Source organism: Neopelma chrysocephalum, unplaced genomic scaffold (assembly GCF_003984885.1).
Source record: "Neopelma chrysocephalum unplaced genomic scaffold, ASM398488v2 Primary Assembly neopelma1_63, whole genome shotgun sequence".
Lineage (NCBI taxonomy): Eukaryota > Metazoa > Chordata > Aves > Passeriformes > Pipridae > Neopelma > Neopelma chrysocephalum.
In genome coordinates, this window is record NW_020897720.1 from 12,944,615 (window position 1) to 12,967,847 (window position 23,233).

Below are 23,233 nucleotides of genomic sequence, written 5' to 3' on the forward strand. Positions count from 1 at the left end.
TTAATCTGTGACTTAGGTACAGTAAGTGAGCAAGATTAGAAATAAATTTGGATGGGAGAGTTAATATTTCAACCAGAGAAGTCATTTCTGGTCATCAGAGAAGGAGGGCTTTTTTGGGCAATGTGACCACGTGATTTTTCCTGGAGAGCTTTAGTACCTTTACATGACACACACACATCACACGCAGGGCTAATGGCTCCTATCCATCATTCCAGGGAATTTAAAAAGCATTTTAAAGCTGGAAATGTCCCTTTAATATTTCATCCTCGCTCCAGGAAAATTCCTGAGAAACCAATTCTTCCACCTGCTCCCTGAGGCTATTTATTATTAAACCTTGCTCGTGCTGAGTGACAGTTTGGGATGAAGTTCCTGATTTTCCTCAGCCAAACACCTGCAGAGGTTCCTCTCCTGCCCTCCCTCTGCTCAACACTCAGATCTCTCCCAGGATAGATCTATACAGGGCATAACCTATATCAGGACACATCTCCAGGGACCCACCTGGACATTCCAGGGATGAGGAGGTCACGGGCTGGCTGTGCCTTGGCTGATGGGGGAGTGGAAAGCTCAGCTTTCCTTTCCCTCTTTAAATCCTCCCCTGTGCTGATCTGCTGAGTGCTGAACAGAGGGAGGGCAGTAGAAGAGCCTCCCAGCTCCCCTCCTCGAGTCCCCAGCTGCTGCTTGGCTGAGTAAAAGCAGGAACTTCATCCCAAACTGCCATGAGGAAGGTTTAATAATAAATAGTCTAAGGGAGAGGGTGGAAGAATTGCTTTCTGAGGCTCTCTCCCAAGATAGATCTATACAGGGCATAACCTGTATCAGGACACATCTCCAGGGACCCACCTGGACATTCCAGGGCTGTGGAGGTCACAGGCTGGCTGTGCCTTGGCTGATGGGGGTGTGGAAAGCTCAGCTTTCCTTTCTTTCAATCCTTCCCTGCACACAGGGACTGACAGCAGCAGCTCTTCACTCCTCCACCCTCCGGCTGGATTCCCACTGACCTGTTTCCCTGCCCATAACCCAGCTTTCCAGTGCCCCTCCTGGGACACCCTGTGCTTCCAGGAGTCTCAGAAGAGGCCAAGCAATTCCATTTCCGTGCCACACCACGACAGCTTCCAGCAGAGAGGATGAAAGGAGTTCACAAGAAGGAGAGGATTGCGGGAGGCCACATGGAAATCAGCAGGCGCTGCTCCTTCTTGATTAAACGAGAATTTTGCTGCTGCTATGGAAACAGGACTGGGGAGAGTGCAGGAAATATTTATCAGTGGGTTAAATATTCCATCACTTTATCTATTCAGGAGCAGGGTTTGACCCTGGAGCCCTGCTGTGATTGAAGGCTTGGTAAGTTAGTGAATCTGCCCTGAATTCCTGCCCACTGAATTCACCTGCCTGCCCCAACACTTCCCAGTAGGAGAGAGATGTCAAAACATTTGAACTCACTGGATTTGGCATTTACAGGTTTATCTGTAAGTGTGTTGTCAGAAATCCTGAATTCGGGCTAAACTCAGTGTTTAAGGTGGTAGATCAGACTTAATACATGGAAAATCATTATTTAATTCCAAAAGCTTTATGAAAAGTATTGCAAGGGCAGAACTTCTGTCTTACCCTTTCTTTAATCACACTGAGCTTAATCCTGGATCTTTTCTCTTGCACAGCTCTGTTTGCATTCTCAAAATGAACCCACCCACTTCAGGGAAGGAGAAAAACAGCAGCAGGGCAAGCAGTGCCATCTTCAGTGGCACCGTTTGGCAAGGAGATTTTGGGGACCAGAGAGGAAATCCACATTTTTCCCAAATATAGCAGCAACAGGATTTTCTAGTGTCATCAGAATTTCTGAACTGTGCTTCCTGTCATCACCAGAAATCAGCTTTTACATTGACTTATATAGTGATATTTTGAAGCACAAAAGGACACGTGAGCCAAAATTTTGAAAGAATTTTTAAGCAAAGGTGGCATGAACCATTCTCAAGAAATTCAGTTTAATTAAAGAGTTATTTGCTTCAGTTTTAGAAGGCCAGGAAACAGGTCTGTCTGAACACACACACCCCTTCTGTGTTTGCCAGTTAAACACGTCCTGTCCCCTCCACAGGTATGATCTGGTCAGAGTGCAAGGAGATCTGGGAAGAGGGGCCACGGGAATACGTGGTGCATCTCTGGAACCTGCTGGACTTTGGGATGCTGTCCATCTTTGTAGCATCATTCACTGCCAGGTTCATGGCTTTCCTCAAAGCCTCTGAAGCACAACAGTACGTGGACCAGTACGTTCAAGACGATGACCTCAACAACGTCACCCTTCCCCCTGAAGTTGCTTACTTTACCTATGGTAAGATGCTTTGTGTTTTCTAATACTTCCCATTCTTTTAGGTTCATCTGCGGCAGTGCTGAAAGCAGGTTTCTTTTTGGAGATATTTATGTGGTGTTTTTCTAATTAAACCAAATTATTCTTCCCGGGTCCACCTATTCCAGCCATCTTCCTAAACAGTCAGAAAGGATTTAAACCTCACTCAGTCTCTGATACTGTCCCAAGTCTACATTCAGGTCAATCACACCCTGAAAAAGCAGCTTGAGCAGCAGATAATCAGGAATTGGGAATGAGCAGAGCATAATTTGCATTACAGATGAAGTAACCTGCTTGGTTTTCCAAATGTGAGAGGAGGGAAATGTGTGGATAAATATAGAATGTGGGGCTGCATCTCTAACTGTCGGTGCACTCTGCGCTTCTGTTACATCCAACACCTGTATAATGGAAATAAAAATAGCAATTACATCCATAAGCTGCTGCTCTTCAAAACCTGTATTTTCGTAGATCCTAAATCATCTGTAAGTGCTAAAGCAGCAGCAGTGCCTGGACAACATTGTTTTTGATGGCTGAAATGGTTTTTCTTTGCTGTACAGCAATGGATCCATTGCACCCCTCTGCAAACTTTATGTGTCACCCTGAGCAAACCCCAGGAGGATTTTTGCTCACAGGAGCTCCAGAGATGGGCACCAAGGAACACCATTTGCTCCCTAGAGTTGTAAGGTGGTTGTTCCAGTGATGTGCTTGGGCTGGAGAGGTGGATCTGAAGCAGCAGACTTCATCTGCTGTAGACGTGCCCCACACAGCACCAGGGACACGAGCCCTGACCCCACAGCCTGGTGGTCCCACCAGCTCAGCCCCTTGCTTAGTGTGTCCCCAATGAAGGAAAACATCCCTCCTGCCCAGGCAAGAGAGAGGCCATGGAGGTGATGTAGTTTTTCCCTCTCTGGTTTCCTGCCGATCCATTTAAAGCGAGTTCATGATCCAAAGGTGCAAAGGGTCCAGAACAGAACATCACAATGAGATCCTGTGAATTTCTCCATCTGCTGCTTTTCCTTTCACTCAGATTTTACTGCAAATAATGCCTAAGTTTACTGCTGTGGCCCTAAAGATATCACATGTTTTAGCTCTGAGCCACAGCCTTTTCATCAAGAAGCTCAGTTGACAGAAGGCCAATCATAAGACATATTAATATAAATGTTCAAATTTTCAGTAGATTAGGTAAATGATGCATATCTGGTATCAACAAGGAGCTTTTTTAGGTAAAAATATTAGAGTGACTAGACTGCAAGAACTAGTTTTAATGTAAAGATAATATGAAAATTATACATTTTTATCTGTATTTTATTATACATTTTATACATTTATATATATATATATATATATATATATGCTTTACCTGAACAAATCCTAACTTTCTTGTCTAGTGATGGGGATAGAGATCTCAGCCTCCCTAATGCTCCCTTCCCAAATACTGACACAGTGCCCTGTATAAAATCCATAGCTATACTCCACTGCGTTGTGCTTTTGGTTGTCCATCTCAAGAGCTTCACGTGGAAAAGGCACAGCACAGTTGATATCCAACAAACAGAAAATAAGAAGTTTGTTTAAAGCCACATTATTTTTTTGCTGTATGGCTTCAGTAAATCCCAGTGACTTGTTCATTTCTCATGAAAAATGCAACTAACTCCCTAATTCTCCAGCATGCTGAGGACTTCAGTGCACAGTTGTTCCAAAGCTGGGTTTTTTTTCTTTTTAACTTCTGGCCAAAGCCGAGATTCGGTGTGGAAAAGGGTCGTTTATGGTGATAGCTTCCACCTACCACTCTTTGTTACTAACACCCCGTGTACATGTATTGTTTTAGCCAGGAACAAGTGGCTCCCCTCGGATCCCCAGATCATTTCAGAAGGCCTGTATGCCATAGCTGTGGTACTCAGCTTCTCCCGCATTGCTTACATTCTTCCAGCCAACGAAAGCTTCGGCCCCCTGCAGATCTCCCTGGGCAGGACTGTGAAGGATATCTTCAAGTTCATGGTCATCTTCATCATGGTGTTCCTCGCCTTCATGATCGGAATGTTCAACCTTTACTCCTACTACCTGGGTGCAAAGTACAACCCCGCGTTCACCACGTGAGTAGCTGTGGGGAGAGCGGCTGTTCCTGCTGCTCTGGTCTCGGGATCTTTGGGAATTTGGCTCCAAACGTCCTCCTCTCGTGTTTTAGGGAGATGTTCTTCAAAAAGAAAGCCCAACTGGTGTTCCTTGCAACCTGTGCCAAATCTCGTGGGGTTTCGCAGGAGTCTGAAAGGGGGAAAGGCTCAATCCCTTCTGGGTCATTGTTGGTGCTCTGGTGGTTTCTGGGGGGGGGAATCACACCCAGACTTTGACAGGGAAACTCGTTCCACAGCTCCAGCCCTGGCAGCCAGCTCTAGGCATGAGTGTAGGGAGCTGAGTGAGTTCAGAAATGGTTCTTTCTGGAAATCAACATAGCAGGTCAGGAAAATGTTTTGTGAAGATGCTCAGTTCAATGTGTCAAAGGATGCAGTGGGGAAGAAGCTAAACCTAAGATTATTGTTCTTAAAACTGCAAGGTGAAACGTGTAAAATAAGGGAGGATTTCGCTTCCCTGAGATCCAAGGCCATGAGTTCAACCTCCATATGGGCCAACTTAAGAGTTGGCCTTGATGATCCTTGTGGTCCCCTTCCAACTCAGAATATCCTGTGATTCTGTGATCTGTTTTAGGACATCACCTGAGTGCAGCTGTGACTATTGGGTGACTTCTGCAGAGGCAGCTGCTAAGTCATGGTGCTCAGAACAGAGCAAAACAAACCAGGGTGCCTGGGATGGGGTTTCTAAGTCCTGGCTGGGAACTTTTCAGCAGAGGCCATGTGAAAGCTGTGTGCCTTAGGGACACAGTGGGGACTTTCCTGCCCACACACCTGTCTGTGAGGGAAAGCTTGGCATAATATTTCCCCTGACTTCCAGGAAACCACCCCAGAGCTGCAGTGCCTGAGCCCACAGTGATTTCCAGGTGCAGAGCAGACATTTGATGCTGCATTTGATGTGTCATTTCTCTGACATGTTACACAGAGAGCTTGGGGCTTAGCTCATCACTCCTCTGGGAGAAAGGGCCTTTTCAGCATCATTTCTGTCCTGCAAGGCTGTTGCCTTCCAGGTTTACCACACCACCCTCCTGTGCCACATGTAACCTGTAACATTACATTTGCTTCCTCTAGTTGAACCAAATATACCTCCTAGGCCTCTCCTGCACCTCAGGGTGCATTTTAATGGAAGGATTTATGAGACCAGATGCATTTACATTTATCTGTGCTCAGTGGTGAGGGAGAAGAAAATTGAGTGTGTGGGTTGTGACTTGTTTCAGATTTGAAGAGAAGGAGATGCCCTTGAAGCACAAGACTTAATGAGAAGTCGAGTCACTGCCATCCCTGGCTGCCTGGTGGCACAGCAACCCTCACTTATGGTGTCCCCCAGGCACGTCACTGACAAATTCCAGTCTCTGATACAATTCTGCACAGTAACTCTCTTATTAGTACTCATTAGCTAAGTGGATCTTCCAGGAGTTGCCATCATTTGATTGAAATAATGAGCAAACATTCACTAGAAATGATGACTGCTCAGTGGAGTAAAGATTGCTTAAATGCCCAGGGGATATTTGGGCTGGGGAGAGCTCTTCCTCCTTAACTTCAGCCTGCTGACTGCTTATCCCTGAGGGACTCCATGTTATTATAAAGCAAATTTTCCATGAGCATAAATCTTTCCTTTTAAGAATTTGGAAGAGATTTTAAGAATACTTACTTTCTTCTGACTATTTAAACACTCGGGAGTGTCAAACGATGATCAGTGAAAACGAGCCCTTTCATCGTATGAAACAAAGAGAACAGATTTACATTCCTCCCAAAAATCCTTCTTAAACATTCCATTCAGCAAGAAGCCCCCAGGGTAGACAGTCTCAAACAATTTTAATAAGCTAATTACAAGGTTATTTTGGAAGATGGGCAGCCACCAGCTGTGGCAATGTTTCCTTTTCTATTTTTCGTGGCTGTCTGTGGGCCTTGATGAAGGTTGTGGCTCCTGCTGCCATTAACTCACACGTGAAAAGGAGGAAGATTTCAGTATTAGTGCTAAAAAAGGAGCTCAGCTGCTCATTCCCTGAAAAATCACTGGGGCAAAGAAGAGTGTTTCTTAATTTGGTGTCCTCACAACCCTTCTGTGACTGTGACTGCAGCGACATCGCCGGATGCATTTCCTGGGGGTTGTTTAGGAATTCTAATGAGGATGGGTGATATTTTACAGCAAGCAACTTTGGCCCTGAGAAATGTGACTGTTTGACTGTGGGACCTGATTCTCAGAGGTCACTTGGATAGCTGTGACAGAAGAAGACCCCTTGGATTTGGGCACTTTGTTGACTGTGGCAGCTTCGAGGGGTGTTGAGTCGACACCTCCCTGGATAGGCCCAGTGGGAACCCTTGGACGAAGAGCTGCTCACTAAAATAACTCCAAATTACACTTTTATGAAAACCACACCTTCCCAGGACAGTATGGAGGCAGAAAAAAGAGTGTACTTTTGTGCAGATCACGCTCAGAGGGAATTGCTTCCTTAGCTCTAATGTTAGTTAGTGAATGTTTGGTGCAACTTGGCTTTCACCTTTCCTTGCTATTACTTCTGAAATCGTGCTCCGTTTCTCTTCTGTTGCCACCTACAGAGCAAGAATGTAGCACCCCAGTGGCCTCTGAATCGAGTTGTTATGCAAAGTTTCTCTCATTTCTTCAATTTTGATGTTCTGGATGCAAAGGAAATAAAGATGTAGCGGACTTTACTCCACACAGCTAAATATAGAGATTATTTCCCTAACCATGAGACACTTTCAAAAATTTTTGGAAGTTCTTCCATGCTGAAGAGCAGATCATTTCCACCCCCAGCTATGTTTATCTGTTTATCATATGCTGTGTACAGCACACAGCTCTTGAAACAGCCTGTAATTAAGAACATGCCATGCAAACAAAATCGAGATGGAGGCAAGGCTGATTGTGTTCCTCTTGCTTTCTGCATCACAAATCAGGCTGAAGGCTACAACACCAGGCTTTCTGTCTCCCTCTCCCCAAAGGCAAATGTGACTCACTGTTCAGAGCCAATGCTGCTTGGAGGCTTGAAGGCTTTTTTCTACTTGTTTTGCTTTGTCAAAATGTGGTAGTTTTGTAGATTATATTGGCTGCACCGCTTTTTTGGCAGTGATAGTTCTCCAGCTCATTTAAGGAAATCAATCTGAAAGGATGCCTTAAGCTTTCTTAAAGAGGAGGGCACAAGACTGACATGAAATCATAGCCTTGCTGTGATCTTTTTTGATAACAGCACACTGCTCTTTACAAAAGTGAGGAAAATCTGTAACTAGCTTATTGCCTATGGTTAGTTTTCTTCCTTGATGCAAAATCTTGAGGTTTTACTGAACTGTTTGTTCTGAAACAGACAAACAAATAGAAAATTATCTCAGTTGTCTCCCCACTGCAACAGTTGGTTCACTCACAGCAGAGATGGAGATTGCAGCAAACCCACCTCCCCAAGGAGCATCAGTCAATCTGTCACTGCCAGACCCTCCTGCTGCCAGGAGCTGTCAGTCTGGGCAGGACTCCTGACTTCTCCTTGCCTTCATTTGTCTGTCTTTGGGAAGGATAAAACACCAGCTGACCTTGCAGGAAGGGGGTAAATTGCTTATCTGGCAATGACGAGACATGTCGGCATCTTGGAATCTTTGGGAGCTTGGCTCCAAACATGTTCCTATCATGTTTTAGTGAAATGCTCCTTAAAAAGCCCCACTTGTGTTCCTTGCAACCTGTGCCAAATTTTGTGGAATTTCACAGGAATATAAAAGGGAGAAGGAAAGAGCCATCCAACCTTTTTTGGAGGGTAGGGATGAATTAGTACAAGATGAATTAGTCTCCTTAGAAGCATTTCACCAGCAAGAGGGAGTCTTGTATCTGCCTGGGGGCATTGCTAAGCCCCAGTTTGGGGTGCTACAGGTCAGGTCAAGCTCTCCACCACCTTCCCAGTCCCACTTACCTGACCCTGGAGATAAGGACTGTGGACACCCCACAGGAACCTGGTGCTCTGGCCTTTGTCTCTGTGGTGCTCAGGGTGCTCAAGGCTGCTCACAGTCCTCAATTAACTTCTCAAGGAGAATCTGGCACTGCTGAAGTATAAAGGTTAGTGTTCAAGCTGCAGAGAAAGGAGCAGAGCTGACATGTATTAAAATCTGCCAGCAGGGTGGAAAAACAAGGGAACATTTCCAAATGAAAAAGGCAGGTTAATAGCAGGGGGCAGCTGGGCTCGAGGCTGGGGGTTACGGCTTTTATTAGTGTGCTGGTTTAAAAGTTAACCAGCAAGGCAAAATGAACTCAATTCAAAAGAGAGATTTATAAGTCAGAATAACAATTTATTAAAATAATGCAATAAGTACAAGTATACAGACAGACAATTGGTTTTAACCCACAAAACCCAAATGTACAAACCCAGCACCCTGGGGTATGAACAAAAGTGGTGTACCTTGGCCCACCCCCCGAGTCCAAAGCAAAGGGAGAGGGGATAAAACCTGCTGGTGGGAGAGCTGCTGCAGTCTGGTCAGAAGTGGTGATTGCAGTCCAGTTGAGGGTGGTGGTCTCAGCCTGGTTGGGAGCAGCGGTGGTCTGCTGTCTTCCTCTGGGTCCCACGAGAGAGAGCTCCAAGGCTCTGAAACTCCCAGTTATATACTCTCCAGTTCAGGCGGGAGTGCTCAGTCCCTCCCTCAGAGTAGGGAATTCCATAAAAGGGCATGCGGATGCTCAGTCCCTCTTATCAGAGCGGGGAATTCCATATAAGGATATCAGAGCAGGGAATTCCATAAAAGGGTACAGGAACATCTTCCCACCTTGCAGGCCTCTACTGACAGCAGTTTTTGGGAAATGGCATGGAGGCTATAGAATACACAGTTTTGGGTTACACCCATCCAGGGATGAATTGGTCCCAGCCGTTCTAACCAGGACAATTAGCTTGAAAAATTACTTATGTGGTGGGTTTTGATGCCAGAGTTCTTCAGTGTTACATGTGTTCTTTAACTGGGAAGCACAACATTTATTGAATGGCCAGATTGCTGCCACAGGGTGAAGGGAAGGGGACACATTAATGCCAGGTCAGCAGAGTGGCACAGGAGGGGGAATGTCCAGCAAGGGGAGAAGTGGTGGCACCTGTTTGCAGCCCACAAATGTCTCTCTGCAATCCTGCAGAGCAACCAGTGGGTGTGAGTACAGTGTCAGTGACTCTGGAGATGGAGAAAAAAGCCACATTTTAAAGGCAGTATTGCAACATCTGTTCAAAACACCACTGAAGGTTACTCCTTACCAGTTATAAATTGTAAATATTACACTGAATACTTACTGCAGTCTTACTGCTACTTGTAAATGCAATATGGAATATCCTAAATTATGATGGGAAGTAAATACCAGCTTGCTGTTGCGGAAAGGAACTGCCCAAGCTTTCAAAGGGTCGAAAATAATTTCTCTTGCTTTCATGAATGGTGCAATCGACACTGGAGTTTATGTAAAGTTTATTGTTCCTGTAGGATATGTCACTGTTTGTGCCTGTAAGCTGTTGTTATAAACAGATTTAGCAGGATTAGTCTGCCACTCTAGCAAAAAACATTTTCTCAAAATAATTTGTCAGTGGCATTGTTTCCTTTCAAGGTGTTTGCTCCTGGCAGGCAGGAGCAGAGAGGAGGCAATTAACTGTTAACAGGCTAAGGATTTCTTGGGAAAGGCAAAGTGCCTTCTTAATTAAAAATTAAGCAAACTGCTTTCAAAACGTGCCACATCCTTCCTCCTCCTGCTTTCCTTCCTCTTCAGCTGTGGCTGCTCCCCTTCTGCCTCTCACAGCCCTGACTCCTTGGATCAGACTCTCCTTTTGACCTGCCAGTGTAGCCACATCCTTTCCAGCCCCACTTCTCTTTCTCCTTGGTTTATTCCCTTCTCTTTTTCCTATTTTTTATTTTCCTCTGATTCCTTTCTACTTTCAAGCAAGAATAATAATAAAATCAAAATGCCTCTCTGCAACATCTTCTACCACTCCTTAATTTCAATTTTTTGCTACAATTGCTTGGGTGTCTGACTGGCTTGCAGTCCAAAGCAGGATGGGAAAAAAAACCAGGTTATGGTTTGACTATATTTGCACTCTGTGTTCTTTGTATTAATGGCGCAAATCAGAATTTTCCAGTCCTCTCTTCTGCCCTGGAAACTTTATATAAAGAGGTCAGACTCTTCTGTCTTCTCTGGATGAGAAAAGAATGAGTGAGCAGAACCAAAAAGCCCTACATAAAAAGTTTCAACCTGTAAGTTTCCCATGGAATTGTTGTCCTTAATAGGGACACAAAATCCATGTGACAAATAATGCACCTGATAAGAACAGATGGAGCAAACCAGGGGACACTGGACCTTTGTAACATTAATCAGAAATCATATTTCTTTATCAAATGAGGAAATATGATTTGGCACATCCCTGGGTGATGGATAACGAGCCACAATAACCGTGCCAAGACATATATTTATATTAGTGTATTGCTGTTTTATTATTAGCACTTGGCCTGGTTAATCTGGTACCAACTCTACAAAGCGACTGTTTGCTTTATTTTCAGGGTAGAAGAAAGTTTTAAAACCTTATTCTGGTCAATATTTGGCTTATCTGAAGTGATCTCTGTGGTGCTGAAGTACGACCATAAATTCATTGAGAATATTGGGTATGTACTCTACGGAGTCTATAACGTGACCATGGTGGTGGTGCTGCTCAACATGTTAATAGCCATGATCAACAACTCCTATCAGGAAATCGAGGTAAGAAAAGAAATTAGGTTACAAACTCAGAGTTCTTAATTATCACTGATAATGAAAATGCTAAAACAAACAAACAAGGAAGCTGTAGCTTATTCTGTATCCAAGATTAGAATGCTAACCACACATCTTAACACTGTGCAAAAGTTAAGGCTGAGTCTGTCCCCAAATTATAATTGAATTAATCATTAACAGTGAATCATTGCTAGAACAACTTCAACTTCCTTGTTTTTAATGACCCTCTGTGAGTAAACACAATTTCCCTTACGTGTATTTAATGAAAGTGGTTTGTGGTATTTTTTATTCCCTGTGTTGGTTGTGATAACTTCTCCAAATGTGCTGTTTTAATTGCATTGTTTGCTTATAACAAAGTAATATTTTATTTGGCTTTTTGCCCTGTTTTCTACTGGTTAAACTCTCCAGCCTATGTATACCTGAAGCTCATGTATACATATTTAAAAATTCCATATTTTCCAACTACTGAGCATACAAAATTGATTCAGATGATTTTTTAATTTTTTTTTTTTGAGGAGTCTCTAGGTCTGAAAATTATGACTGCCTGGACATTCACAAAAAGCAACTTTTAAAGCATATAAACAGAGCCCTCAAGGAAAAGGAATAGTTTCTCAGAAAGGCATTTGCAGGGTTTACCCAGCCTGGCTCAGTAGTGTGGCTGTTGGCAGAGTGGGTTTGCTAAATGATTTAGACATAAACAACTCTCTGCTAATCTAAATAAAGGCAGAAAAAAAAATACATTATTTGGAGAATGTTAATGTTGAGTCACCTCTTACTTCTGATTTGTTAAATGTCAAACTTCTGCAGTTGGGTTTGTATTAATTAGTTGTCCTAATCTCCCCTCAGAGCCTGACACTGAAAAAGGCCAGAGCTGAAAATATTTTCTCACTGTAATATCTGATTCATCCAAGCACTGTAGTGCAGATATAACTCAATCCTGTCCATGCTCTAACCAAGTCTAAATGTCAGGGAGACCTTACATGTGCTCTCTGCCCCAGAATCTTTCCTGCTTGCAGACAGCAGAGCCATTTCTCCAAAGGTTTCTAATCACTTAAGGACAAGCATTTTCCTGAATCTTCTTCATTTTCCTGAATCTTCTTCACCTGAAACAAGCTTTACTTCAGAAGGGGTCTCAGCCTCTTGCTGCATTTTCTAGTTCAGTGTAGCAGACAGAGAGGCTCTTGAGAGTTTTTGAAGAAAAAAAATCTCTGAAAATACCTGAATAGGTGGCCTATATTAATTTTCTAGTCTAACCTTTGTGATGAGCAGTTCCCTGGCAGAATGCTTTGTCATCCTTCTTGATTGCATGGAAATTTTCAAAACTTGGTTCAAGATTGCTTGTGATTATCACCAAGCAAAACAAATGTGAGCTGCCTGGCCCTGATCCTCCTAACTGAGGAAAAACTAGTGCATCTCCTCCTAGTTCGCTTCAGTCCTCAGCAGCAATGAGGTTAAAGGCAGATTCATGCAATCATAGAGTTGTTTGGGTTGGAAAAGAGCTTTAAGATCATTGTCTCCAACCACTAATCCAGCAGTAAACCATGTCCCTAAGTGTCACATCTACATGTGCTTGAATATAGCCCAGGGATGGAGACAGACTGCAGAGAAAGTCCCTTTTGCCACTGTGTTTTTCTGAGAGCAGCAAAGTCAGTAGTGACAGAGGATGGACATTTCTTAGGAATTAAATTCCATTAGAGTCAGTGGGGACATGGTTTGTTTGTCACCTGGAGTGACAAGACCGTGTTCTCCTGCCTTCCATTGAACTTCTCTCTTCAGCTGCTTCTGGTTTTCTTCTGTTTATGCCTCAAGTGCTGGTGTGTCCTGACAAATTTGGCACTTATGGAAAGAAACATCCTTTCGCCAGCTGTAAAACAGAATTGCTTCCATCAGCAGTACTTCTTAACTGCTTAACAGAAAGGCATTAAAACTGTCCACAAGTGATTTAGTCTGTAATTCAGCTTGAGGCTTCTGTGAGGTGGAACCCAAAACCACGAGAAGAGCAAAGGGCAGCAGTGAAGTGAAGACTTATTGCTGCAAGTGTGACAGAATTAACCTCTGTTGTGTCGTGCCAGTTTTTGACTGAGTTTCAGAGCTACAGGGTAATCAGAGGTTATTAATTTCAGAAGAACACTGATGTAAATGAGTATGGGCTGTTGGCAGACCCACACTTCTATTGAAACCATGTAAACCACAGTGAAGAAGTTTTTCAGCAGCTTTATTTCATCCTTTCTTTTCCTGATAAATGGTCCTGATCCATGGCCCTGACCATCCTCCAGCACAAATGCCAAGCAGATTCATGAAATATTTGCTAACCTTGCCCTTGTTATTTGGAAGTGATTCTGGCCCACCTTGACAATTCATGAAGGAGATTCACAGGCACTGCATGATGGACTTTTTCTCCACCTTCAGCAGTGACAGGATGTGCATAGGAGGAGAATTAAGGAGTATTGATCTATGGAAAAGAGGACTCGTGAGGAAATGAGCTGGTGATAGGAGAAAGCAGTGACCTACCCTGTTCTGTGGGGGATTCCTGGCTATTGCAGTGGTAAAGGTGACAAACAGCTTTGCAGTTAATCACACACAGTCTGTTGTTGTGCTCACAACAGTTTCTTCTGCTTTCCATGACTCTGTCTGTGTTCTGACCCACTCATTCATCAGCACAGCATAAAGTGGTTGCTGAGACAACTCCTTTGATATCCAAGGAAATAGGAAATAGTCTATTATTTGGAGGACTTCTGCTCTCTGTTTATTCATTGCTTTGTTTAAATGTTCCTTGTTTTGAGATTACCACAGAGAAACCCATAAAGACACGTTTTGTGCAGGGGCCTCATTCTGGCAAACAGAATCTGGTTCTAGTTAATTCCTAACTGTATGTTTGTCCTTGTCATAGCTAAATTCCTTCCTATTTACTAATCTGGATGTTGATTTGGTTTTCCCCTCTTCCCTTCCCAAGGAGGATGCAGATGTGGAGTGGAAGTTTGCACGTGCCAAGCTCTGGCTGTCCTACTTCGATGAAGGAAGGACTTTACCTGCTCCTTTCAACCTAGTGCCAAGCCCTAAATCATTTTATTATCTCATACTGAGAATAAAAATGTGCCTCATAAAACTCTGCAAATCTAAGGCCAAAAGCTGTGAAAATGATGTGGAGATGGGGATGCTGAATTCCAAACAACGGGTACGTTTTATCTTCACTTTTCAGCTTCTTTCTGGAAAGGATTCGTGCCAGGGACCTTCTGGAGGGGGTTGCATGGTACAGAGGGAGATCAGGGACAGCCCAGCCTCTCACTGGACCTCAGAATTGTGTGTTATTTGTATTACATTGCAACCAGAGGCTCCTCCCAAGCTTGTGACCTCGTTGCATGAGGTCTGAGCACCAGGGGAGGGCAACTTTTATAAAAGCAAGCATTTAGATAAGGGAGTTTCCCAAGGTCGAGGAGAAGGGCAGAAGCAGAGGCACAACCAGCTTGTCTGACAGCTCATCCACCCAGCAGGCCTTTATGCCTCTTCAATTCATCCACTTTCCTTGAAGTAGTTTCCAAATTAATTTTACTGTCGTTACAACATTTACTGTCATTACAACATTTACTGCCATTCCAGGTTTGGGAACAAATTTCCAAGTGGGAATTATTAACACTTAGATACCTAAAGCTATATTTAACAAGCTCTCTAGTTACACCTGCCTAGTGATGTGTAGCCACTAATGGGGAGATCCTGGCTTGGCATTTGAAATAGAAATTTGCTTTTTAAACGCTTTAAATGATTTCCTCAGCACCAGTGTGTCCACATGGCAAGGCAAGAGAGAGATGCAGGAGTATGCCTGGCATCCAGACCCTTCCCAGGGGAATTAGCCTTGCTCCTCCATGGGGAAATGCCAGAGAAATTAGAGAAAATTATGTTGCCTGTGGAAATTATTCTCTGTGACACTGTGCAGAGGGTCACTGGGATGAAGCTTTCCCAGCACATAAATTTATGACAAACAAACAGAATCCCACTCCCAGGGCAAGTCCACTTGCTTTGCTTTGGAGAAGGAAACACCAAAAGATTCAGGGGAATTCAGCCGGAGCTGCTGCCATTAAATTCTGGGGATGAGAGAGTCACAGAATGTTCTGAGTTGGGGGAGACCCACAAGGATCATCAAGTCCAACTCTTAAGCCCATGGAGGGATGGAACCCAAAACATTATTATTAGGACCATGGTCTGACCAGCTGAGCTGATCTCAGGCTTTTCAAAAATGCAAGGAGGCAGCTTTGCTTGAAAGAACATTTACTTAATGTTCTCAGCTCAAGGTGGGTTTGAAAGAAAAGAGCGCTGGGAAACCATTCCTGGGGAAAAAGAAAAGCTCTCCAAAAATGTGTGGTCACTTATTTCTTACAGTCAGGGCTCATGAGAGGTCCTTTAGCTACCTTTAGCTGCCTCAAATAATTAAAAAAGATGATATTTTTTAAAAGTTATTTGAATGCAACCCCACAAAGCCCTCTTTCTTTGAAATTTAATTTCTGCTTCAAGCATAAAGCAAAGTAATAAAATTTTCTCTGAGCCTCTCCTTCCCCAAGCCACATGAGTGAAATTGTCTGGCTTGCCCTTTTTCATGGAACTCATGCAAAATTCACATTTTCCATGGCTTTAACATAAACAATTAAGAGTATCAGTCACTTCTTGCTTGCCTGTTGTTTTTGTTCACATATCATCTTCAAAAGTCTCTGTAAGATCACGACACACTTGATGAGTAAGAGAGAAATAGGAAAAAAATTACATGATTAATCAGACTTTTAGTCCAATTATTATAAGCATCTTGATTTGAAAAAGAAAAAATCAGGATCTCTGGTCCATAAGGGAAGAAAAACCCTTAACCAGGGCCTTCCCTCTCTATGTTGCACACAGTTACAGAATTCTATGATATTCATTGTCTTCTCTGGGTCTATGATATGAATTAATTCCTTTGAATAAGCGATTTTATTTTTTTTTTTGTTAGCATTTGGACCAAAAAATTCAGAGGTGGAAAACAAAGTCAAAAAAACCTCTTACAAATATTGTGTGTAGTCTCCAGAAAAGTCTCCTTGGAAGCTTCTGGAGTGTTGTGTCCTCTGATAAAAATATGATGGTCTATTCAAAAAAGTACTTTTTTTTTTTTTTGAGCCAAAAGAAGTAGCAAATGGTACTGCTGTTTTAAAAGGACTGGTGAAAATCAATTGTTTTGAATTTGGTTTTGTGCCACAAAAACTTGTTTTCTCCAAACACGAGTATTTCTTTTTCTTCCTTTCTTAAGTTGTGTTCTAAACTGATAATCATCAGCCTCATTAAGATTAAAGTATTTTGTGCCTCTTAACACCTTGTTGTCTAAAACTTGTGTGTGAATGCCATTTCTAATTTAGAATCCAAATTTTTCCATTTGTGTGTGGTTTCTTTCTTTCTTTCTCTCTTTCTTTCTCTTTCTCTCTTTTTTCTCTTTTTTCTCTCTTTCTCTTTCTTTCTTTTTTCTCTTTCTTTCTCTTTCTCTTTCTTTTTTTTTTCTTTTTATTTCTATCTTTTTCCTCTTTCTTTTTCTTTTTCTTTTTCTCTTTCTTTCTGTCTTTTTCTCTTTCTTTCTCTCTTTCTTTCTGTCTTTTTCTCTTTCTTTCTCTCTTTCTCTTTCTTTTTCTTTCTTTTTATTTCTATCTTTTTCCTCTTTCTTTCTCTTTCTTTTTCTCTTTCTTTTTCTTTCTGTCTTTTTCTCTTTCTTTCTCTCTTTCTCTTTCTTTTTCTCTTTCTTTCTCTTTCTTTTTCTTTCTGTCTTTTTCTCTTTCTTTCTCTCTTTCTCTTTCTTTTTCTCTTTCTTTTTCTTTCTGTCTTTTTCTCTTTCTTTCTCTCTTTCTCTTTCTTTTTCTCTTTCTTTCTCTTTCTTTTTCTTTCTTTTTATTTTTATCTTTTTTCCTTTCTTTCTCTCTTTCTTTTTCTCTTTCTTTCTCTTTCTTTTTCTTTCTTTTTATTTTTATCTTTTTTCCTTTCTTTCTCTCTTTCTTTTTCTCTTTCTTTCTCTTTCTTTCTCTCCCTCTCTTTCTTTCTCTCTTCCTTACTCTCTTTTTCCCTTTTTTTCTTTCCTTTTTCAGCCTGAATGTGCTGGATTTTACTCTACTCACACCTTGACCCATTTCCTGTTTTTATAATGCTCTCTTAATTTGGGGCTGTCTGGGTATGAGGAGCTCTCACTGATTTAATCATATCACGATGTTTTATAATTTCAGAAAGTCCGTTTTCACTCTATCATTCAAAACACAGAAAATTTTTCGGGGAAGAACGCTTACAACAAGCCCACGAGATATCAGGTAATCCCAGCATGAAAACAGGAGCCAGGGGAGAGATGTGTCAGTGAACTGCCCTTACCTGCAGGGTCCTGTTTGCCTTCTCCCAGTGCTGCCACCCCGGGATGTGCCGGGAGGAGGCTCAGCTCGGGATGGGGCTGCGCTGGGGCGTTCTGGGGCCAAACACAGCCTGTCACCCGTGGAAATGCTAATTGTTGTCATGCTAATTAATTCCACACGAGGGAATTTAATTTAAGCCAAGAAATATCATTCAACCTCTACTCCTGCAGTCTTGCACCGACAGCATTTCATCCTCCATGGCACGGATCCATCCCTCCAGCTGTGGCATCAACATCTGCATGTGCTTTCTCTGGCAGTGACTTGTCCTTCCAAGCTAAACCTGCAATGTGCTACTGTTCAAAATCCCCCTGTGGCTGCAGTGGGTGCCATAACCAACACAACTCTTTGTCTTGGCAAGAGTCTTGTGCCAGCAGATTTATTTTTTCTTGTTGGGCAATACAATAAACAGAATGTTCCCCTCAGGATATTCTCCTTCTTTTTTAGCATAAAGTGAAAAAGGAATCTGATGACAAGTGGTATGGCTGAAAGGCCCAAAATTAAAGAGAGTTGAGGAAAATAATAATTAAGTGGGATAAAAGGTGCAATGGCAATTCTAGAAGGGGTTTGTCCTGTGCTGGTCCAGCACCCAGCACAACAGGTTCCTAAACTGCACAGCAGACCAGTGATAAATGTCTACTGGTTTAAAAATCTTTCAGGTTTTTGTGCCGTGATAGGAGGGGTATCTAAAAATCCAAGCCAGAAATAGGACACATTCACTCCAGCACCTGGAGTTAATTGGCTTGATACCATCAAGAAGGTGAGGGATTGTGTCCTGCTCAAAATGACATTTCAGCCTTTCTGACATTTCCCCATCCACTCAAACCCCCAGGAGATGTGTCAGCCTCTGCTGGACTCATTCTCTTCCTGTAGCTATCTTTTCCTAAATGAGACCACCTAATGCTTGTGGTAAATTAGCCCCTTATTTCCAAGATTGAAAAAGCCAAATGTGACTGAAAAATAGAGAGAAAAAGATAACTACCTCTTATTTAATAATGCTGCTGCTTGCTTTGTCTTCAAATTATCTTGGAACGATTCTGTTGCTGCAGGAACAAATTACCCAAATAATATAAGGCGAGTTTAGTAATCTTGATCATCTAAATATAAAGAAGAACAAACAAGGCGATAATCTGGCCAAGAAACTTTCTTCTACAACTGGGGAAACCTTTGAAGCAGTTGTTTCTTGCTGAACTCTTTTCTTTAGCAATATTTATCCAGTGATGCATTTGCAGTCTGTTCACTTGGACTATATATGGACAAGAGGGTGTTTCAGTCACTGTAGCAAAAGGAGCAGAGTTGGGGAGAAAGGGAAGAGCAAGGCTTGGAAGCCCCAGTGCAATATTGAGGCAAAAAAGTAATTATTTTCCTAAAGATACCGGCAGGAAAACCTAATAAGTGGATAAGCAGACTCTTGTCACATTTAAAATATTTTTTGAATGAAGCAAGTGGTCACATTTAAAATATGTGGTTTCTATAGACAAATCTGGCTACAGCATACATTTGATAGACTAGGCAGCCTTAAGTTTGTGACTTCTATCACACAGGGTGATTAATTTAGGATAGCATTTGAGTAGCATCCATAAAAGTCCAAGCCTTATGGGAAATGGAGTAGAGAGATATTCTGTTATCATTTTTTCCCAGGTAATGAGAGCATTCTCTATGTGCCGATTCCTTGTTTTAATCTAAATTTCCTCTGCTCTGAAAAAAACAATAAAAAAAAAATAAAAAATTTCTTTTCGGATCCAGGATTTCCCTGCTCTCCCCAAACATTCCTTCATTTATGTTTTCTCAGGTGACAGCCCTACCTCCCTCTGGATTCTACTACCTTGGCCATCTTCAACACACCGTACGTGCGCTGGGCCCTACTGACCCACCTGCTTAGCCAGATGCCTCCCTGACACAAGGACACTCTTAGACATCCCATATTCCATGGCTCCATGGCATAGACAAATGGCTGGATCCTTCTTTGATCTCCACATGCCTTTGGCACTGCTATAATCCTTATTTGGCTCCTAAGGCACCAGAGCAGGTGTACTGATTTCTTAACTGGCGTTTCACACCCTGCAGCGTTTTCCAGGGATGTTCAAAGCAGAGACATGTGGCTGCTCTGGGAATAAGTGAGCCCAGGCTGGGAGAGGCTTTTCCCTGGTCAGTGAAGGACATTTGGGTGTCTGTTCTTGGATGCTGACAGCTCTGTTTGCAGGGGATGCACCTAAATCCCTCTCTCTGACAGAGCAATACTTTTTGTGCTCGTCAGAGTTGAGATTTTTTTCCTCATCAAGTGCCTTTCCTGTAGTGAAGAACTGGCAATGTCACAGGCCTCCAGTCATAATCCAAGACTGCCAAAGTTACTTTCCTTCTACATGAATTGGAACTTACATATTTTTGGAACAATATCACATTGCAAGCTCATACCCACAACCATCTTCAACTTCCATATACTTAGTAAGGAATACTTTCCATATTCCTTACTAAAAACCATCTTCCATTTTATAAGTCTACATGACTCTATTTTTTTTCCCTGTGTATGTCTCTTAAAAAATTCTGTCATTTCCTTAAGAAGCTTCTCTCACTTAAGCCAAGTCCCACTCTTCTGTTCAAACTCTCTTTTCTCTTTCTTTCTCTAAATTTATTTTCTCCTAAACCCCCAAATTGCAAGGCTAACAGAGTCTTGCTGTGAACCTCGGGTCAGCTGCTTGATATATCATTGTGAGTTTGCTAACATCATTATTTTTTCCTGTAAAGTACTTTTTATTGTTGCACTGAACAGCAACATGCTAAAAAAAAAGGCTCTGGAACCCATTTCTTAGCTTTCTATTGGATCATCTGATTTCTTTCTGTCAGTGGGACGTACTCTACATTCATGTGCATCCCATCAAACACCCCGCAGTGCTACATGTGTGGGGTCATAATGGCTGTTAATATAAATAATATAAAATATACAATAAATGGGAAGTCAATAAAGAATCACCCGTAGTTTCAGTTGCCCATAATAAGTCTAGAATTGAGGCAAGGTGGACAATCTCACATGAATAGAAGTGTCTCTGTTCTCCTTTCAGAAAATCATGAAGCGTCTGATCAAGCGATACGTGCTCAAGGCTCAGGTTGACCGAGAAAATGATGAGGTCAATGAAGGCAAGTGGATTTTTATCACTCACACATGGAATGAGCATGTGATGTGTTTGCTACTGATCTGGCCAGGGTTGAGCCTAGAGAGCATCCTCTGTAGAGAGAGAGCTCCTTCTGAGGTGAGCAGTGATGACTCTGAGCCACCTCTGAGTTCCTGTTTTTCCTTAGCAGACCACACATCTCATAGGATGTTACACCATCCTGCTCTACCTCTCCTTCTTCACAACAACCAGGGTATTGCCAACACCCAGCTTGGTGTCTAAGTAAAGCAGTTTCTGGCTGCACTGCCCTGAGGATACTTTTTTTGAATGAGGTATGGATTCATATTGCCATGGTGGCGGGGAGGACTTGAATGCAGATGGAAAAGAACCTCCAACATCTCTTAAGTGCCACCTTCCTGCAAGTGCCCCACATAGGTAGAGATCAATATGTGGAAAGAGAACAGATTTAAGAAAAAAAAATAACAAATTTTCCATACAGACTCACTATTGGTGTCAGCACCACTGCTGCAAGTTATTTCTTATGAGTACAAATATTAAGTGCATAATGCAGGGAGATCATATGCAGCTCCACACACATCCATGACCAAACACACTGAAAATAGTGCTCTCTCTCTCAGCTCTTAAAACCACAGGGATTACTTGCTTGACTCAGTGTTGCTAACAGGAGTGTTTTCTGCCTTTTAGGAGAACTTAAAGAGATCAAACAAGACATTTCTAGTCTGCGCTATGAACTCTTAGAAGAGAAGTCCCAAGCTACTGGTGAGCTGGCAAAACTAATACAGCAGCTGAGTGACAAGTTTGGGAAGACCTTAAATAAGGACATTTGATGGTGAATACAGAGAAAGACAACTGGTTTTCTAAACATTATTCAGTCTCAACCAGCATCTTAGGAGGGCGAAAACCACGTGAAAGGTGGGTACTGCACACTCAGCCTTTGCTGGCAGCAAGTGTTGGTAGGAGCACTTTGCACCACTTGGTGAGTTACCAGTTAAACCTTTTCTGATACAAAAGCGACTTATTGGTAAAAATACCTGCCCTTTGACATCAGAAATAGGTGCATCACAGAGAAGGCATCTCCAGTTCAAGGCAAAAAATGCAGATCTTCATCCATCTGACCCTAGAGAAGACAATGTAACTGTGCTCACTTACAGCAACTGAGACTGTCCTGACCAGGATTGGGTCAAGCCTGAAGAAAAAAAATGTGCCAAGCATATTCCCTGCAAGATGTTTAAATTCCTATTCTTGGGTGTGTATTCTCCTTTTATGTTTACATGGGTAGCCATGAAGATAACTTTGAACAGCACTGTGGCTTGTGGCAAATAAAAAGTCATCTGATGAAACGGCCAAGGCAGAGTATGACACAGAGAGACTGGATGACAGCACTGGAAAAATCATCCTCTCACCCCTCTGCTAGAACCTGATAAAAGGATTTCCAGCCAAAAACTCCTCTCCACCTTGTCCAGCTGGATTAGCCAGTCTGCTGATGGATGTGGGCTCTCTGGATGCACCCAGCCTCTCTTTTGTCCTTAGCTGATCCCAACTCCGACAGCAGCGTGCTGGAATATCCATCCTGATGTGAAACCCACTTCCCAGGAATACCCACAGATAAAATACCTTGTGCTATTGTGTTCAAGGAGCAACATTCATCCAGAGTCAGCAATGAGCTCAGCTTTCAGATTCCAGAGGTCAGACAGCAAGCCATAGGGTGAGATCAATCACGAAGAACAAACCCTTGAAATTAATACAAAAAGGCTTCAATTAAACATTCTGACAAAAAAAAGAGGAGGAAAAAAAAAGGAAAGAAAGGAAAAATCAGTGTAGAAATTATTGACTTATATGTTTGGCTCTTACAGAGGATGAGGACGGGATTAAAACTGTTCTAAGGCTGAGGTAAAACAAGGACTCAGATCACACTTTTACAACAGGAAGGAGATGAGCCTGTGCCAATGTGGAGTTCTTGGGATTTCCCAGTTAGCTCCAGGATTTCAACTACTCAAAGCACACCTTACTACTTGGGAACCGTGGAACTGTGCTGTTTGTTTACAGGAGACACCTCTAGAATGAACCTGACATTTAGGGAACAGCTGAGACAAACAAGCAGAGCCAGAAGGTGACCTGTGACCAGTTCTTAAGTGCCAGATGAGAATACAGATAGCCTAATAGAATAATAGCTATATTTGTACAAAAATCAACGAAAACAAAATAAAAAAAAAGTGGACTGTACGTAGATCTGTTTAGAGACAAAGCAAAATACTGTATTTTTACCTTTAATAAGATCATCTTGTATACTGTAATATTTTTACCTAAAAATGGAAACAAAATAAAATTACCTCATAATATTTTGTTGTACATTGAGTGAAATATTTGCTTGATCTTTTGACTGCCTAATACACGGCCTTTTCTTTTGCTTTTCTACAATGTGTGAACAATGGAATCACTATAGGAAGCAATTTTGCCTTAGAAATTCTGAAGCCAGAAAGAAAGAGCCAAAACTCGAAACAAACTAAAACACATTTTAAAGGCATAAAACT

The 23,233-nt window shown here is 42.3% G+C and overlaps 1 protein-coding gene across 1 annotated transcript in view; it reads left to right on the plus strand.

Annotated features, from left to right (window-relative positions):
* TRPC7 (transient receptor potential cation channel subfamily C member 7) overlaps positions 1 to 23,011 on the plus strand; it is a 71,386-nt gene extending 48,375 nt beyond the window's left edge. The window contains exons 6-13 of the mRNA XM_027682877.1: positions 2,087 to 2,320; positions 4,161 to 4,425; positions 10,969 to 11,164; positions 14,130 to 14,351; positions 17,398 to 17,478; positions 19,364 to 19,417; positions 20,631 to 20,706; positions 21,387 to 23,011. Of these exons, the coding sequence (XP_027538678.1) occupies positions 2,087 to 2,320; positions 4,161 to 4,425; positions 10,969 to 11,164; positions 14,130 to 14,351; positions 17,398 to 17,478; positions 19,364 to 19,417; positions 20,631 to 20,706; positions 21,387 to 21,529 (1,271 nt within the window). The 3' untranslated portion in view covers positions 21,530 to 23,011. The remainder of the gene's footprint in view (positions 1 to 2,086; positions 2,321 to 4,160; positions 4,426 to 10,968; positions 11,165 to 14,129; positions 14,352 to 17,397; positions 17,479 to 19,363; positions 19,418 to 20,630; positions 20,707 to 21,386) is intronic.
* The last annotated feature ends 222 nt before the right edge of the window (positions 23,012 to 23,233 follow it).